General features: G+C 44.0%; 1 protein-coding gene across 9 annotated transcripts in view; it reads right to left on the minus strand.

The window, feature by feature from the left end:
- Positions 1–18,265, minus strand: part of TP63 (tumor protein p63) — a 97,393-nt gene that overhangs the window by 46,691 nt on the left and 32,437 nt on the right. For 7 of the 9 annotated variants that reach the window (XM_015871913.2, XM_015871911.2, XM_015871912.2 and 4 more), the window contains exon 4: positions 96–350. In XM_015871913.2, the coding sequence (XP_015727399.1) occupies positions 96–350 (255 nt within the window). Of the gene's footprint in view, positions 1–95; positions 351–16,834; positions 17,025–18,265 lie in introns of those variants that run through there. The other 2 variants (XM_015871918.2, XM_015871917.2) reach the window with 1 other exon arrangement.

Below are 18,265 nucleotides of genomic sequence, written 5' to 3' on the forward strand. Positions count from 1 at the left end.
TCTTGCACACGCCTGAACGTGTGTCAGATCAGTAGTGTCACTATTGGCCGCAGGACTGAAGCCAATGAAGGAGCGAGGCTGTGCTGCATCCTTACCGTCCATGTTGCAGACTTTGCTGTGCTGGATTGTTGAAATGATACATCGAAGCTGTGAGGTCCTGGGTAGTCTGTGTTGGAAGGGATGGCTGGGGAGGGCGAGAGGGCATCAAAAGTGGAGCTGGGCTGGGCGTAAGGCGAGGGGGCCGTGACGCTGTTCTGTGCATGCTCCGTGTTGTAGGGGCTGGTGGAGGAAGAGCCATTCTGAATCTGCTGGTCCATGCTGTTTAGGAGCCCCAGGTTCGTGTACTGTGGCTAGAGGCAAAGAAACACACAGAAGTGTTACAGAAGCAGTGTTAGCAGGGACCAAATTGACACAGCGTGACCATCGTGATGGAGAATGCACAGCATGATCTCAGCACCACCCTATGCGTGTCATTCAATAAGGAAGGATATTTGCAAAGAAGATGTCCCATTTTCCATCAGTGACTGAAAAACAAAGAGGTAAAGCTTCATGCAGCCACACAGTAGATCAACAGTGTGGAACAGAGCTGGGAAAAGACACCACACACACAATAAGGAGGTGATTCACATGCAGCAAGCCATCACGGGGAGGCAAGGCTCCCTACGACCAGATGCTGCCAACCACAGACCTTTTGGAGGGACTGCTAATACCTGATACAAATCACCCCTTTTATTACAATGAAACCAGCTCTACCATGTACAAGGTTACATTGTCTCATGGTCTTGTCTACCTAAATAACGCTCCTTGTCGATCAGATCCTACAACGCGTGCTGATATTTAGGATACCTATATCAAGTGGTGACCACACTGCTATGTCATTGTCAAAGGTACACAGCCTTCAAACCACGCTGTGTACCTCCTCAAGCATGGAGGAACTGAAGGTATCACATCAAGCAGGAGAAGCTCACTGCATGCAACATTTCCCTGCATGCCTACAGCATCAGCAGCTGCATACCACATAGCACCTAAACAAGCAGACACACCGCTGAGACCGAAAGTATCCTCCAGCTACAAATGACAAATAAAACAACTTAATACATCAAAAGAAGGCTACAGGGCAAAGTACAGAAACAGAGGTTGGATCAGAGAGAGTTTAGAAGAGAAATCAGAGAAGGGTGACAAGAATGAGCATACCCATTCAACGCCTTCCTGTAACATAACAACTCAGTGAACCAGGATCCTTATGAAAAAGGAGGGAGAAGTAAAACAAAGTAGGATAAAAGTGGACAAATTCCTTGAAAGGAAAGAAAAAAAGCAAGCAGGAAGTAAGTTTTCTTGAACTCCAATTATAAGATCGTGAAACCCAAGGACAAGAAAGTACCACAAGCAGCATTTTGGTTCACACACACACAGCTTTAAGCATCACATCGCTGCTCATCATGATCTTCAAGGGAACAATGCAGGCTATCTACTGAACTCCTTATGGACTGTGGACAGGGCACATAACTTCCTGTTTCTCCAATCATTTCAATCATGGAGGAACAGACTGGTTCCTTTCTAAGGACTGGTGTACTCCCTATGTCCAGAACTGTGCACTCTCAGCTGTCCTTCCGAAAGAAGGCAGTAAAGGAAATTAAGCCAACACATAATCTTCCTTACTCAGCATCACTGGAAAAGGCTGCTATATCATAGAGCCTTTAATTAAAAACCCAAGTTGAGATTGGTGTTCTTGGGTCTTCAATGAAGCACACAGGACCTACTATGAGCCGCACTGAGAAGGAAGATCTGGTAGGGAACAACATAGGGAACTCGTTAAGGGATGGTCTGCAGAGACACCAAGCAAAGGAAGGATAGCTGGATCTCTGCCTTGCCCTGCCAGCAGCACAGTGTCCTTGGACAAGTCGCTTTGCCTCCCCCTCCACCCATGGCCTACTTCAGGCTGCAAGGTCTGCAGGGCAAGGATTGCTCCTCACTATGTAAAAAGCACTCCACATAATGGGCCTCCACTTTGACTAAGGCCTTCAGGCAGCAGAGTAATAAAAGCAATTACATATTGAGCCCTAATCCTGAGTGAAGCAGCAACTGTGTTGCCTCAGGTTAGTCATTTACCCTTGCTGCCTCAGTTTCCCCATCTACAGCAGCAGAGAAGACACTGGCTGACCCAGTACTTCTGTTAGATGGGTGAGCCCACAACTGGGCTCAAAGCATGCCACATAGCTATCACAGGAGGCAACAAACCAGACTGGATCTTCCTCTCAAAGAGAAGACTGCAGCTTCAGCAATGCAGATGACCGTTACATCTCACCTTCTGCAGGTGATCCAACAACCAAGGCCTATTTAACAGACTGTGTTTTTGCTGGAGCCAGGATACTGATATACAGTGCCAAGAATATGCTTCTTGTTGGTCAATATTTTCACATTCAGTTAAAAAAATAACAACACAAAATAAAGAACACACAAGAAACCCAACCTCTCCATCGTTCTACGGCATCATATAAATAAACAACAAAACAGATTTGGGGATCATTCAACCTAAATTAGTCTCACACCCATGATCATAACAACACCTAAAGACTCCTCAGAAAAAAAAAAAAAGAAAAAAAAAAGAAAAAAACCAACAAAAAACAAAACCCCCGACCAACAGCAAGAATTCTGCTCAGTTGTTTTATTTTTCTCATGGAGATTAGCATCAGACACACCCCCTAACCAGCCAAATGATGAAAAGGCGACTGTGATGAAAACAGTCTCCTACAGCAGCTCAGACAGCAAAACAACAGTGCTTTAGCTTTCACTTAAAGACTGGTCCTTCTTATCCCAGGCTACTCAGAACTGTGGGGAAGGATGACCAAACAGCCAGCTGGCGTTAACAAGACAGCGCCATCAGGAAATGCTGAGGTTGCTGCCTGGACATCAATAAAAAATAAATAAATAAGTACCCCATTAAAATTTAAGATATCCTTATGAGAATCAAAGATCCTTTTCATTCCACTCAGTCCAGGAACCATCTGTCTAAACGTTACCAGCGGAGCAGCCATTCCACCACATTTATATGCTCACATGCCACAGCCAAATGCCATGTCCCCATTTGCTCTTTAAATAACTATTAATCTCCTCGCATTTATCCCAGCGCTGACACAAGCAGCTGTTGGCCTTCCCTTCTCCCCTCCAAGTCCCACCAGCTTTTCACCTTCCCCGGCCCCTCGTCCCCTCCCCAGACAGGTGCTCCTGCCCCAGTGACAAAGCAAGCTTGCAGGCTTTGCGCTAAACCTCCCAGCTATGCCCTGAGGCGGGCGGTGTGAGCTGTGTGTGCTCAAGGGGTCAACATCTGAATTACTTGCAAGGCCTCTGGAAGAATCAGATAAGGCTTTTGGAGGCACACGCCTTCTGACAACACAACAATTAGAGGGGCAGCAGGCCCAGGAAGGCGCACGCTGGAATCCACTCGTGCAGCAGCTCCTGCTGCAATAAAACTACTTTGGCCCAGCAAGGCTGAGGCCGGTGAGCACTGGTGAGAACAAAGACATCAAAGGTGATGGACACGGCATCACCCTCCAGGAGAGTCTGCTGCTGGGCATGTACAACCCCCTTACCATACAGAAAGGACAACTGCATTTAATTCAGAAATAGACCCTTGCCAACGATGGTGGCCCAGCATTTAGACCATATTCTGGTTTTGGTATAGGGTTGTTTGAAATGACTGCAGGATCCAGTCCCTACAACGTCTGGCAAACCAAGAGCGCTAGCTAGTTGGAAAAGGCAAGCATGCTGAGCTAAAAGCACAGATCATCCAGTTCTTAAGCCTTTGTTCTCTATTTTGTTCCCCCCCACCAAGTTTCTGGAATCATTAATAATCAGTGAAGCACTGCAAAACCTTCAGGCAAGTTTAACTGCAAATAATTAGAGAGATGAAATTATATCCCAGATTACGTCTTTTGGAACATCATTTCAATAACATATCTTGAGCTATCAGTTTCACTTCTCAACATCCCATCAGCTCTGCTTTCAGTTTTTCATGCTAACTCACACTTCAGGATAAGCGAAGCCACAGTTTCATTGGAGATGCTGTTTAACTGAAAACAAACAAACTGAGAACTGCAAAATTCTTGAATCCCAAGCCCAGCTGCAACAGGGCACCTGCCACAAGAGGGCAATGCAAATGCTGCACTGCACGAGGCAGAGCTGGTGTGCCCAGAAAGGTTCCCCAGCTCACCTGAACTGAGAACCTTCTCTACAGGGTGAGCTCTCCCAGTTCTCTTGGTTGTACCTCACTTTAAAATCCCATATGTTAAAAGATAAAGCTATAGACGCATCTGCAAAGAGATCCTCCCAAAAAAATAAAAAGGCACAACCAAAAACACATTTCCAGCTATTAACTACTCAGTTATCAGTATCTCACAGTATTGGTATTTTTCCACTTGATACAAAGGAAAAGTCACCAGCTTCATGTGCAGAAAACATTGATGGCTGCATCCCTACCTGTCAAAACCCCTCTCCATAAGAACTCGCATCTATGCTTAGTTTTTAGCCACCGAGTCTAGATGGCTCAAAAACATTATCCAGCTACTGAGAAAGCCTTGCAAGACACCACCACTGGGTCTTATTCTCCAAAGATACAAGATTACAAAATCAATATAGCAAACTTTCACTGATATTAGCAACAAGATTTTGCAAGGCGTTTTGCTACTCCAGTACTTTGTCCTTTACTGCACTGCAACTGATGCACGGGGGCTTCCAGTTGCAGGTTACAGTGCTATTTCAGATTCAGATTCCTGGTGCAGAACAGATCTCCTAGAAGCAGCAGGATAAACATTTTCCAGAGCACTTGATGCCTATCCAAAAAAAGAAGACAGACACCTTAAGCTTATCAAGATAGATTTACATCAAGTTAGTTTTTCAGACCGTCCCAAAGAAAGGCTTAGTAGGTGGAAATAAAGCACTTAAGCTCAACAGAAGTGTTTCTATCATAATTATTAATCAAGATACTGCTGAGTGCAGAACTGTGCAGCTTTGTCAGTTTCTCAGAAGGCAGCTGATACAACACCCGATGTAGACAAAGTGCTTGTGCCATTACAAAGAAGTGCCAAGAAATTAAGGGTTCCACCCATGCCCCTCAGCTAAGATCAGGGCTGGAGCTGAAAGAGATATCTAACTCATCACAGGGAGATGTATGATTTGGTTTTGAATCCCCAGCCTCTTTTCTCATGAAGGAAGACTGGGGAAAAAAAAAAAAAAAAAGAACAAAAAAAGCACAAAAAAACCCACCTTCTGAACCACTGGAAGGCCTGATTCAAAAAGATCTGTGAAACAGAGCTCAGGACTGCATATCTTTGGGGAGGAACATACTCAGTTTGGACACAGTCCCCTCCTGGCCATAAAGAAGGAGTAGCATATAGTCACTGCAACAGCAGCTCAGGCCCAGACGTCTGCTGTGAGCCATGGTGCAGGCAGGAGGTCACACAGCCTCCGTGCTCCTTCAGCTCCACTTCTGAAGTGGAAACAAATCCACAGCAGTTCTATTTTGAAGAGGTTTCCTTCCAGACTAACAGCACAGCTAAATACATCAAACATTTGGAAGCACTCAGATAAAATGATAGCATGCATCTTGTACTCAATGTGAAGAGTGAGCAAGCAAATACCTTTGGTTCAACCAAAGGTATCAACGCTTAACCAAGATATGAGCTTTAATGCCTGGGAACCTATGATCTATTTACCACGGGTCATGGCCTTTAGCTCCACAACAAATCAAATCAACTTAGACTTTACTGCTTACTCCAGTAAAAGAGACTGCTTCGCATCCTATCAGCATTACTGGACTCCAGCACGATGGTATTCACTGAACTAGACAGTCCCTGCAGTCAAGGCCCATCTTGGCTGTTTGACCAGCCACAGCACAACCAGAGGTTTAACATCCCCTCAGCTCAATCCCACCTGTAAAGCAGAGAGCACAAGAATTCCTGTATCCTGTTTCCCGTTTTACTTAGAAGGGGGTTTATTTGGGATTCACTGAGCTACCTGCAGAGGAAAAGTCCAGTACTGGCTATTCCATTGTGCATGTCATCCAACATCTGTACTCCTTAGGTTAACACACATGGCTATAGGGCTATAGCCCGCAAACTGCAACCAGCATATGTTTCTATTCAGACAGTTAATAGCAGCAGAACTTCTCATATGAGTCGAAATAAAACAAAAAATCCAACCAGGTATTTCTAAGCTTAGAAAATAACTTGGGTCAATGAAATGCAACATAAGGGCAAGTTTCTGAGTGCCCAGAGGGCTGCAAGCTTTGGAGTCCTCTTGTTCCCCCCAGCTGTAATTGTTTTCCTTTTTAACTAAACTCTGAGTTTTGCCCCTTGGTTAATTCATTTACTTTAGCTCAGTAAGAAACATTTTTCAGCCAGAAGCAGGGTGCCTTTTAAAACAAGCACAGCCCAAAGCAGGAATGCCTGTAATTCCTGGCTCCTACCACCTGCCACAGGTTCAGGTAGGAGAGCTACTCAACTCAAGGATTATCAGAGTGACGGTGCATCCCACTTCACACAAACATTAAATCTGGATATCCTGTACTGTCTAAGTATTTGAACTATTTTCCAAAGCATGTAAAAATACTAGTACTGAATTCCTAAAAGCTGTATTTTTGGTTTTTAATGGAGGAAAAAAAAAAGACTCCAAACTGAAGTCTTTAAAAAATACCTCCTTGCACTGAAATAGATTTAATCACTGAACACCAAACCATTTCATGCAGATTTTCATTAGAGCATCTAGGCAATGCTTAGTTATTTTGAAAACATAGCTAGATCAAAATAGAAAAAAGCCCCAAATCCATCCCCTTGCACACATACACAGTCGTTTCTTTACTCTATTTGTGCTCAGCAATCTATCTGGCATATAATAGCAAGTACATTAAGCAGAGGAAGAAGAGACATCATATCATCTCTGTGAGATGCCAGACATAATGGGACATGAGAACTCCATGATTTTAAAGCAAACTGATTTATAAACCCAGAACACTTAGCTTCCTAAGGCTAAAAGAGAGACCAAGAGCTTCCCTACATTCTCCTATTACCAGCTGGACAGCATAATGTCAACAAAGATCTGAAGAGCCAGAAAGTACAGCCTGTTTGGAAAGGCACCCCTCATGCACCCAAGAGATGTAAACATAACTGAAGACAAAAGACCTACAACAGGAAAAACAGAAAAAACAAGGTGTTTTTTTGTTGGCTTTGGGTTTTGGGTTTTTTTTGCCTTATTTCAGTGACTGAGTGATTGCAGGACCACAGCTCAGCATAAATGCCATGCGTTGGGTTTGTAAGTAAAGTCTAAAGTCGGATCAAAGGAAAAAAAGGTGAGCTTTAAATATCAAGCAAACAGATTAAAATCCTAAATTGGGGGTGGGTGAGCTGGAGAGGAAGACTTCAGTAGCTGATTAAAGCTGCCTTGTTTCTTGAACTCTTAACTGGGCGGTAATCATTGATGGTTATCAGTCATTTCAGACATGCAGCATTTTATTGCGCTGAGAGGGCAGCGTTAGGCTGGACAGGATATCTGTGTGTCATCCACACTGAATGGTAGCGGACACTAACCAAAGTATGGCCATAGGGCACAAGGGCAATGAGTAAGCGGGGTCAGAGTAGCGCCAGGGATTGAAGTTAGCTCCCAGATTTGTTGTATTGCTAAAGAAAACCAGAACACACCAGCTTGCAGCCAGCAAGGTAGAATACTTCAGCTAGGTAACATTTTAGTCAGAATGAGAAATTCTGATCATCTGCAAGTTAAATAAATCAAACAGTTAAAAAAAGCCAAAGAAACCACACAAACCCCCACACCCACTCTTTGAAGCACGGTGCAGCTACAGAATATAAGAATTCAGTAAGAGTTATAGGAGGGCAAAGGCCAAATTAAAACAAGTTAAAGCAAGCACGGAAAAAGGGTTATACTATACTATGGGCACGAGAGTGCCCATAGATTAAAAGGAACATCAACTGGATTTTCTATGTTATTTGGCCACTTCATCTCTCCAGAACAGAACACGTGAATGGTATTCTCAAAAAGCCCGAGACAACAAATAATGCAAGCAGCACCACAGAATGAGAAGCTTTTAATATTGAGTGGGGTATTGAGAGGACTGGCTGCCAAATCCCAATTATGCTCCAAGTGCAAAGAACAAAAGGAGGCAGAGCTTCACCTTCCAACACATGGCTTTGTCTGGTACATTAAAGCAGTTCCTGCCCTGTACCAAGCTGGGATTGCCTGTACCTAAGGATCTGCTGGGGTTCAGTATAATGGCACACAAAACTTGAACACTCCTGAAGGCAGCCTCTGAGAATGTGGTGAGTGTGCACGCATGTACATACGAAGTGCATGCAAAGGCTGGGCTTCTTTCACACCACCTTCACTCCATCAGCCTTGCAACCCTCAAGAATATTTTCCCAACCATTTAAATGGCATTACCACAATGCATTCATAGAATTTCCATAAAGCTCTCTGCTATGGACCCTCCAGCGTCTAATAACACAATGAAAATGACTTTCCAGTATTTCCCTCTCTGTATAGTACTGCTAACTTCAACACACACTAAAACAAATGGTGCCACAAGCACTCAGGGCAAGGCACAGGTTTGAAGATCTACCTTTGAGACTCTGAACTAAGAAGCTGATAGACTTGCTGTTCAGTACAGAATCACTCACATGAGCAAGACAACGAGAACTTTTTGGACCAGCTTCCATTATTTCAGTGAATGCTTCTGCAACAAGCAAGTTGCTAACTGCAAGGTATTTCTAGTTATTTGAGGTCATCACAGCTGCGTGCAGTTTCAGTAGCAAAATAGAGAAAGGGGTTCCAGATTTCTGAGTGACAACATGCCCATCAGTTTCCATTCATATTTAACTCATTACTCCTCCAAACTGAATATTCAGTTACTTTCAGACATAAAGCACAGTGACCCAACAAAGGCAGTTTTCTCAGTTTAATACTCAACTAGTAGTTTCCTGCTTGCAAAATGACTAATATTTTTAGATTGAGCACAGCCAGTGTATTTTCTAGTTTCCTCTTCAAGAACTTCTTACATTCTTATCTGCTGCTGAAAGGAGGTTAAAGGAAATTCACACAATGATGGAACCCACACAGTCATCACCAGTGCTCCCTAAGGAGCATCAAGAAAATGCAGAGTAAAACTGTGGTGTAAGAAACCAAAGTAAAGGCTTGCAGAGGATATTACAGATTTCAGAAACAAATTTGTAGAATCTGATCTCTGCAGAGCAGTCTGTCAGAATTTTAGTCTTTACTTTAAGCAACTGTACCCGCAAAAGGTGTTTTCTGATGTACCACCGAGACGAGGGTATCTAAAAATTAGTAGAAATTCACTGGCTGACTAGACATTTATTGACAGCACATTTATACACAGGTTGAGAGTTCCTATAGTTCTGGTCACACCAGTTCCTGAGGCACCACATCGGTCCTACACATCAGGTCCCTCACGTAGCTGGACTTCAGTTCTGCACTGAAGGATCTCCCCTTAAGCAGCATGCCCAAGAAGCCTAGTACAGCACATCCCCCCTCTCCCTGTTCCCAGAAGTCGGCAAGAGTCTTTGTATTTACTTCCTAGATGTGGATTAAAACTGAAAGATTCATATCTGCCAAGACACAATCCATCCCTTTCATTCCCAGACACTACCCCACCATCAAATATTTCTCCCTAAACTGGGTGTTTCCTCCCACTCTCTTGCCCTTGGTAAAAACATTCATCTTCTTGCCATCTTGAGGAAGTTGGACTCATCCCAAATTTCACCAGGCCCCCTTGTATACCACTTCCCAAAGTCCTTGGGGGGAAGTTTAATCCGGATCCAAACTCTGGAATCAATCCCAGGAGACTGCCAGGCTCCAATCAATGCATTAATTTTCAAGCATGCTCAGCCTTGCCGCTTGGGTCCACTTCCAAACAGAGCGGACGACTGGGCACAGCCTCAGAAACACATCGCACCTCGAGCCATCTGTTCTAGATATTAACATGCACATCCTGGTTAAAACACTACTCCTTTAGTTGTACCATTAAGGCTCCAGGTGAAACAACGGTGGCAGGGGATTTGCAAAAAAAATACCAGATATCAGTGAGTATCCTTGGCTCAATTCCCAAATCACTCAAACGTGATACAGTTAAAAAAGAACAAAATCATCTCATGTTTTTGTTACTGCTTGTGCCCTATGAAAAAGGGAGCTTTTCAACAACAAAATTTAGACTCAAGCTCCCAAAAATGATTCAACGTCACTTTGCCAACACCAGAGAACCAAAGCGTGCCATGTACACGTCGAAGCCTTCTTGAACAATATTTTTATGATTTTCTCCTCTTTGTGTTATAAGCTTTAAGTAAGACTGTAGTAGGTTTAATCCCATGCTGCTCTATTTTCTCTGTGCACAAGGCAATGGCAGACTGTTAAGCTAAACCTGGAACGTAAAGTTTCTCATCAGCTTTACTTAAGAAGAAAATCAGGACTTCTGTAGGAGTCAGCCTGGTTAAAAGAAACAAGGTCAACCCTACATTTCACTGCACTTCCTTCTCAGTAGCTTTCTGCCAAGTAACAGCCTGCATATTTTGCCTATTAAAGCTTCATCCTATAGGATACCCCTATTGAAAAGCTGCTATCTATTCCCTCTGACAGGTACGTTTTCTAAAAGCAAAGCGAAGCTCTGCTGGAAGCTCCACATGGGAGAGTAAGGACTGGATTATTTCTCAGAAGCTACTAAATAATACAAGAAAACAACACAGATTAGGCCATTTTTTGAAGAATGGAAAGTTGACTCACTTGGAGAGACCCACTCAAATATTTAACTATGGAAGGATTCCACCGCCACTAAAGATCACAGCCTCATTTAGTTGTTAAGGCACTGCCAGCGGATGGCAGAGAATCTAGATAATACGTGCAACTGGAAAGAAAAAAGCTGAACTTTGACACTCTTGGAAAATGTTTTTCCTCTTAATTCCATTTGATACCAAAAGTGACTTGACACTAATCCTAATCCAGGCCAAGCTACACAAAGTTTGAGCTTACTTCTCCACTAGAGAGGTTGAAATGGAGCGTTACTGCTGGTATACGAGAAGCTACTCTCCTTTCAGATGATTTATGCAACCTTGCTTTAAAAGAGTTGCGCTCATTTTATTGCCTACTCTGCACATTCTCAAGAAGCGTTGGAGGCAGTGCCAGAAAAATAACAGGGCTTAATAGTGTCTAGCACAAATCCATCGGTGCAAGAGTTCCTTTCTGAAGCGTTTCCAGATTTTTCAGTGGGAACATTTTGTAAATAGAACTTAAAATTTGCCTTGAGCCAGGCAACACCCGCTTTTATTCAGCCCTTCACGATAATGAAATAAGAAGTTTCTCCACTACCCATAGCCAACATCTTCCCAAGGAAGGAAAGCACAAAGCACATGGTTTACAGGAGTCACCCTCTCACATCCTACATCCATGGCTTTCCTGCTGTGGATGCAGTGCCTTCCCCATGGAACTTGCAGTGCTTCTGAAACATGTAAAACAGGGCCATGATTGGAAAAACTCTTCTGCTAGGCATAACTTGGCAGATGCAATCCAAAAGGCTGCCACCAGATGGGCAGGAACACATTTGAGAGGCAGACAAAGCTTCCTTTTTTTGTTTCTCCATGCTTTTCTTCTTTCTCCTGTCCCTGAGCAATTTCACTTGACATAAAACTATTACTTAATAATTTTAAGAAGACAAAGTAAAAAAGAAAGAAGAAACACTCCTAAGGAAGCCATGCAAAGGGACGGTAAAATAGCTGTGCTTGTGCTAGAAGAAATTCAGAGAACCCAGTTGTTGGTGACAAAACAAAACAAACAAACCCAACAAGAAAACACGCAACAAAAGTAATAAAAGGACCATCACTTATAATCACTAATTCAAGAAAAAAACCAACCTTACTTCAATGGCTGCTCCATTACATTGATTCTTTTTACTGTAGAAAGTATTCACTATTAGTTTCTTACCAAGTGAAGAAAACTAATAATTTGCCAACTACAAAAAGATCTTGCCCCAATACTCATCCTCATTTTAAGTAGAGGATTAGAAATTGCATCTCCATTATACAATCTGATGTCCAGTATAACTGCATTACTGTGCAAACCACAGTATGTTACTGAGCACTAATTCTGCACAGACAACCCTAATTTCTGCAGATGTATCATACAGCACACTCAGAAGTTGAAGCTGTGCAGACAGAACATCATCAAGTTTCATTTCTGTCTATTAACAAACAATCTTATTCAATTATTCCACCCACGTGCAATTTACAATCTATTTCTGAGCTATACTCACAGTCTGTGACTGTGGAGGGCCCGTCCAGACCCTATGCCTAAAGCTATGAGGATTTTTTTCAAGTAATAGACCCAATTCACTACCCTACAAAGGATCATGTCAGTTCCACTATCAGTGCTGCTATCACCCAAGCTTTTATGTATCATGTTACAAAACAGAAGACCACCCATGACAAGACAAACCTGCTCTGATAGCAAACAATTAGACCCCTGCATGACACAGATTCAGCTCTTGCCCTTCCCTGTGTTTCCTCTGTCAAGTGGTCCCCCTGTTTCAGCTGGCAGGGGGATGGGTGCATGGGGCAAGACAAGCATCTCAGCTTCCTGAGACCTCTAGACTGCTTCAGTTTCTTCACTGGAAAAACAACCACTTCAACAAAAAGATAAGGCATGTACAAGTCTACTTCAGCTTTCCTATTGTAGGGCAAAGCTCTGCAACTGAGGTTTTAAAACCTCTCAAAGAAAAAGGTAGGCTATACACTGCCTCTACATCCCCACATCTCTGCAGTCTAAGGATAAGCCACACACATCTCACAAGCTTGCACAGAAGGCGTCGTATGACAAAAACTTTGTTCTTTAAGTACAATTACAGCAAAAAACGAGGGGAGAAGAGACAAAAAAGCATCTTTGTCAGTATCCAGCTGACAAGAATGTAATCCTCATTGCACCTCCTTATTTCTTGCTCATAATGAGGGCCTGCACCCAAACACGCAAGGTGTTAATATCATTTCAATATTCAGAAGCCACTGAAGGGCATGGTGCTCCTACTGGAACCCTCCACTGCTCAGACAGAAGTTCCCTCCCAGGCACTGGGATTTAACATCTCCCTAATCAGAGGCGGCTGAACTCCAAGATATCTTCACAAATAGGAGGAGAAAAAAGACAGGTCCCCAGCCTGCAGGAAGAGAGGACGGTGGCTCCCTTGGAGTGACCAGGTGGCCTTCTCCCAAAATTCCTTCCTTTACCCTTAGGTTTGGCTGAGGGCCACAGAGCAGAGTAAGACAGAGCAGCGGTGACCAATGCCACATCTGACAATCAGTCAAGGAAAGTAACACCAGAAGGGCCACAGCTTTGTCCTCTCAGGTGGTTTACATCCAAGTTCAGACAATAAGGGTGGTGAAACTCCAACCACACTCTTACCGCACACTGAAGCGGCTAATAGTGAAAAGCCAGCTAGATCTCAATTCCTTAACCTAAAACTTAACCTGAAACCTAGCAACGTCCCACACTGGTGAATGATCCCCAGGCCTTAGAGAGGTGGCCCAGTTCCTTTGGGACATCCTTTCAGGTACCACCCCACAGACCCACCTGGCTGCTCCTACAGAAGGAATACTCACACTCAGGGCTCTACAGATCAAACACATACATTTCAACTATTCGGTCAAGTTTTTATTTATATATACACAGACTATATGAGAACCATCCTTTTTGAACAGGTTATCCTAACCCTGAATCAAAGATATTTGCAGCAATCCAACTACAGCCTTTTAGACTTCTAGTATGAAGGAACGTTGCCAAAAAGCCATAACAGGAGAACACTAGAGGTTTTAAAGGTTTTGTGTAAAACTCATTTCCCCATTCCCCTCCCAAAACTATGATAAAAATCTTAAGGGAAAGAGATCCTTTAATTTGCCTCTCTCCCACAAAGAGCAGGAAGATCTTGGGGAAGAAGGAGATGATCAAAATTCACAGCACACTTCTTATCAGTGTTAGAAAAAATTATGTTTATTATTTTGGCAATGCCTTAATTTGACTTCAGCAAACACATTAAGCTCCCTACATTATTATCTCAGTCATACTCCAGAAGAATCAGTCCCCAACGGGATCTCTCTATTGCTCTCATCCTCTCCTTTCAGCACCCAGGAAAGGCAGATAAGATTGGACAGATTGACACATAGAATCCTTAAGGTTGGAAAAGGCCTCTAGGATTATCTAGTCAAACTTCCTAACTATCACCAATATTGCTTGCTAAGCCACATCCTTAAGTACCAAACCTAAACATTTCTTGAACACCTCCAAGGACTGTCCCCACTGAGCACAGTCACTTCCTAAGTGCATCCCATCTGGGGCATGTTTCCTTGCAGAAGTTTCTGCACAATACCTAGAATTGCTAGATGAAGAAACAAGAAAGAAGAGCCACCCAAGACCCCAAGATTCTTGTTAACCACCGTTTCATCATCCTGTTACATCCCAACCATGTTACATATCCCTCCTGTTCATATCACCTACTCCAATATGAGCATCTCCAGAGCCACCAAGTCCACCACTCCCCCAACCAAGAGCTCAATTGCTCTTACAATCAACCCAGATCAAATGCTGGATTGCATTAAAAAAGCCTGGGGCAGGTTCCACCGCCAGCCTTTTAGCCTGCAACTGACTCCTCAAACCTTGCTCTCAACTTCCCTTAACCAAATTTTGCCTGCTTAGCAGTAACTTCTCATCTCACTGTGGCATCTGACACCATGCTCCTGGGCACAGACCTCACACGGCCGCGGGCCACAGTGCAAGCTTGCTGCCTTGACCATGCAGGCCTTGCCAGGCTTTGTGCAAGGCTCAAGCTGCAGGGCAGAGTAGGCAGAGAATGGCACCCATAAGGAGACAACGCTGGAAGGCAGCAAGCGTCCCAGGCACAGCAGTGTGGAAGAGGGCAAAGAAGACTGTTTCAGTGGGAAAGAAGCCAATTGTTCCCCATTTTTAAGTCTGATTTCAACAAACTCAAGCTCCTACATCCACACTGCTAGCTAAAGGGAGTTTGAGTTTTTTCATTTTAATTTTTGCAAAAGCCTACTTTTTTTATTTTTTCCAGGCCTAGGATGATCAAGGCTCATCAGGACACATTCTCACACAGTTCACAAGTCTCCATCTCACTCACAAAGGGTTGCTATAAAGGCTGCTATATCAGTAATAAAGCCAAGTCAGCGCTAATCACATTCTCCTTTCACGGTGTTCAACGCTTCACTGAATGAACAAAGCCAGCGCATCAAGTTCAAATGTAAGTAAGGGGAGAAAAAAGAAAATACAAGAAGAGAGCTCAAGCCTTTTACAAGCCTCCCCTGCTGCTACAGCAAGCAGCATTTAAGCAGAGCACAAACGCTCCCGAGCGCATCGCTTCTGACAGATGAGCCCAGCAAGTCAACCATGGGGACTCCACAGCCCCACCGCTGCTATTCAGCGAAAGTTGATCAGATAGCAGGAGACAAATAATGCCAGGCAAACACGCCAAGAAGTGCTCTGTCCCCATTTAAGAGTTTATAATTAACCTGAGTGAAAAAAAATAGTCACCACATTAGTGTCTTCTGGGCACGAGAGCATACCATGTGTTTGCACACCCTGAAATGCAAGAGACCAAGAAAACACACAGGTTTCACTTTATCTGAGTTGCAAACCACCGTCCCAGGTGTGCAAGCCCCAAGTGCACATTTAAAAGGCTTTTCCTCGCCAGCTATTGCATCCCCTATCTGCGCTCTCCACCGTGCAATTCCTATTTTGTTTTCTTTTCCAAGTGGCTGAGCTTCTGTCTGCTGCAGGTCCCACACCCCATGCCCTCTGCTTGAAGCATTTTCACCAGCAATACACACACGCGCGCACACATACACTGAGAAGATTTTGCTGCATTGCCATTCTGACGAGTGTCAACACAGCTGCTGTCTCCACTGGAATGTAAACCAATATTGTTGTTAGATCTGCCTCAACCCCAGGTAACTTCCTCAAAGATTTGCACAGTATGCGGCAATTCACTCAGCTTCCACCTTACAAAAACACCGACCTAATGGGCTAAAAAGCAAACAAAAAAGCCTGTACCTGAAGTTTGCGTTCCACTTGCACCCATACGGCGCAACAGGTCGCATCCATTGTGTGAGAATTTATCCCCACACAGTGTTTATGGATAACCTGTATAAAGTATCTTGCTGCTGCTTCAAGACACAAAGCATTAACAGCACGGCGTAAAGGAGTCATTGGGGTGGACGCTAACGCAACTCCTGCGGCAGGGAACCTCTTCACATATTACTTAAAAATGTAACCAAAGAACGGAATTGGTGAATTTTCTGCTTACTTCCTAAATGTTATCCATTCTTAACAACGAGCAGCAATTTTGGCAATAAAAAGGCTAGTTAATGAGTTATAACGTGCTCAACACAGATACTGCTTATACTACTGCAGGAACGCAAACTCCATGCATTGTGCACAGAAAACAACTACTTTACCTTGCTTTACCAATGCAAAAAGCTATATATATGTATATATATATATATTTAAATATATATATTTGGTTGATCAAGGCTCCCAAAAGAAATTTGCCGTCCCAAATGGGAAGCCCAAAAGGCTTCAGGTTCATTCTCATTTCAATATCTAGCTCAGCGAACTCTACTTGCCATGTGGAAGGCTCAAAGTTTCAGAAAAAACAAATACATCTTGTATGTCTAACATCAGGACTACAGGGGTGAAAAACACTGCACAATTTCACTGAAAATAGAATATATTAAAAGGTATCACAGCTCAAACCCAGGATCCTTACCTCGCTATACTGGGACTGGGCATTGTTTTCCAGGTACAACATGTTAGCAGTCAAATTGATCAATGCTGCTGTTCTTTCTTCTGGCTCCAGGATTTTGACAAACACCTCCCACCCCCTAGAAGACCCTGAAAAGGTATGTGATGCTACTTGGAAGATAACAGGACTCGGAGTGCGCCTCTCTGCATAATTTAAGTTTCCCTTATATACCTAACTATAGGCAAGGAGGAGGAGGTGGGGCTCTCCTGCCTTACCTGTCCAATCTGTCAAAGTGCCACCTGGAGTCCTCCACTCCAATGGAGAGAGGCCTCTCCCAGCTCATTAAGTAGTTAGAATTCCTTATCACCAATCTCTAAAAAGCGAAGGGAAGGAGGGGGAATGACAGAGGGGGGGAAAAAAAAGGAAGAAAAGAAACTGCAACTTTCTCCTGTCACTTTTCTATGAGTTCAGAAACTCAAAATGCAGAGCTGCTCCCAAGCAGCTGCCCCAAAGAGCCTCTATTTATTTATTTTCTTAGAAGACTTTAGAGTTTTCTCGAGGCACAGCTTTGGCTGTTACCAATGTCCAAACAGCTCAGGAAGGCATTGAGATGCATCGCTTGAGACCGGCAGGGCAGGAGCACAGCCAAACCTCCGGCTGCTGCAGCACGCAGCTTTTGGACAAAGCACTCAAGGGGCTTTCTGAGAAGCAATCCTTGCTCTATGTGCCATAATCCAGCTATATATTCCATCATCCACATGCTTTCATCCACACTCACGGGATATAGCTGCTCTCCAGCTACATCTCTTTCCCCTCAGCAATCGCATTTAGTTCTGCACTAAGCTTTCCAATCACATCACTTACGAACGAAACGGTTACAAATCAGAAAACCAGCAAATCTAAGTGGGAATCATGAGTTAACACATGAGAGAAAACAAGCTGGGTAATCCTCAGCAAAAACCAGCCGAACGCTGCACCCACAGCAACCGGAGATTTCAGAAAGACACGTCGGAGTGGGGAAAGCGATCTGCCCGTCTGCTTTACTCTGCAGCATATAATCCCCAACCCGCCCCAGGATCCCACGCCGGCAACCGTGCATGGAACTGCCGGACCGCCCCGAGCCGCGCGTGGGGTGCATGGAGAGAACAAAAGGCAGCTCCTCTCCGGTGCTTAGGGAAGAGCGGGGAGAGCTCCAGCCAAGGAGGGGGAAACAAAACACCTTTTTAAAGGGGCGGGGAAGGGGGAGAGAGAGGAAACTGAACATCCAGATCAGAGAGCGGCCGCCTGCCCTCCCAGCCTAATGACGGTGCTCCAGACTTTGAGGACCTGCTGTGAAGCCGACCAGTGGCTAATTGCTAACTACCCGCACTGCCGCAGCCATTCACAACGAAAACTGAGCCTCAATGAGCAAGTGACCCATGGGAGCTGCGTAGAGGGAAGGAAAGAGACGTCCCT

Source organism: Coturnix japonica, chromosome 9 (genome assembly GCF_001577835.2).
Source record: "Coturnix japonica isolate 7356 chromosome 9, Coturnix japonica 2.1, whole genome shotgun sequence".
Lineage (NCBI taxonomy): Eukaryota > Metazoa > Chordata > Aves > Galliformes > Phasianidae > Coturnix > Coturnix japonica.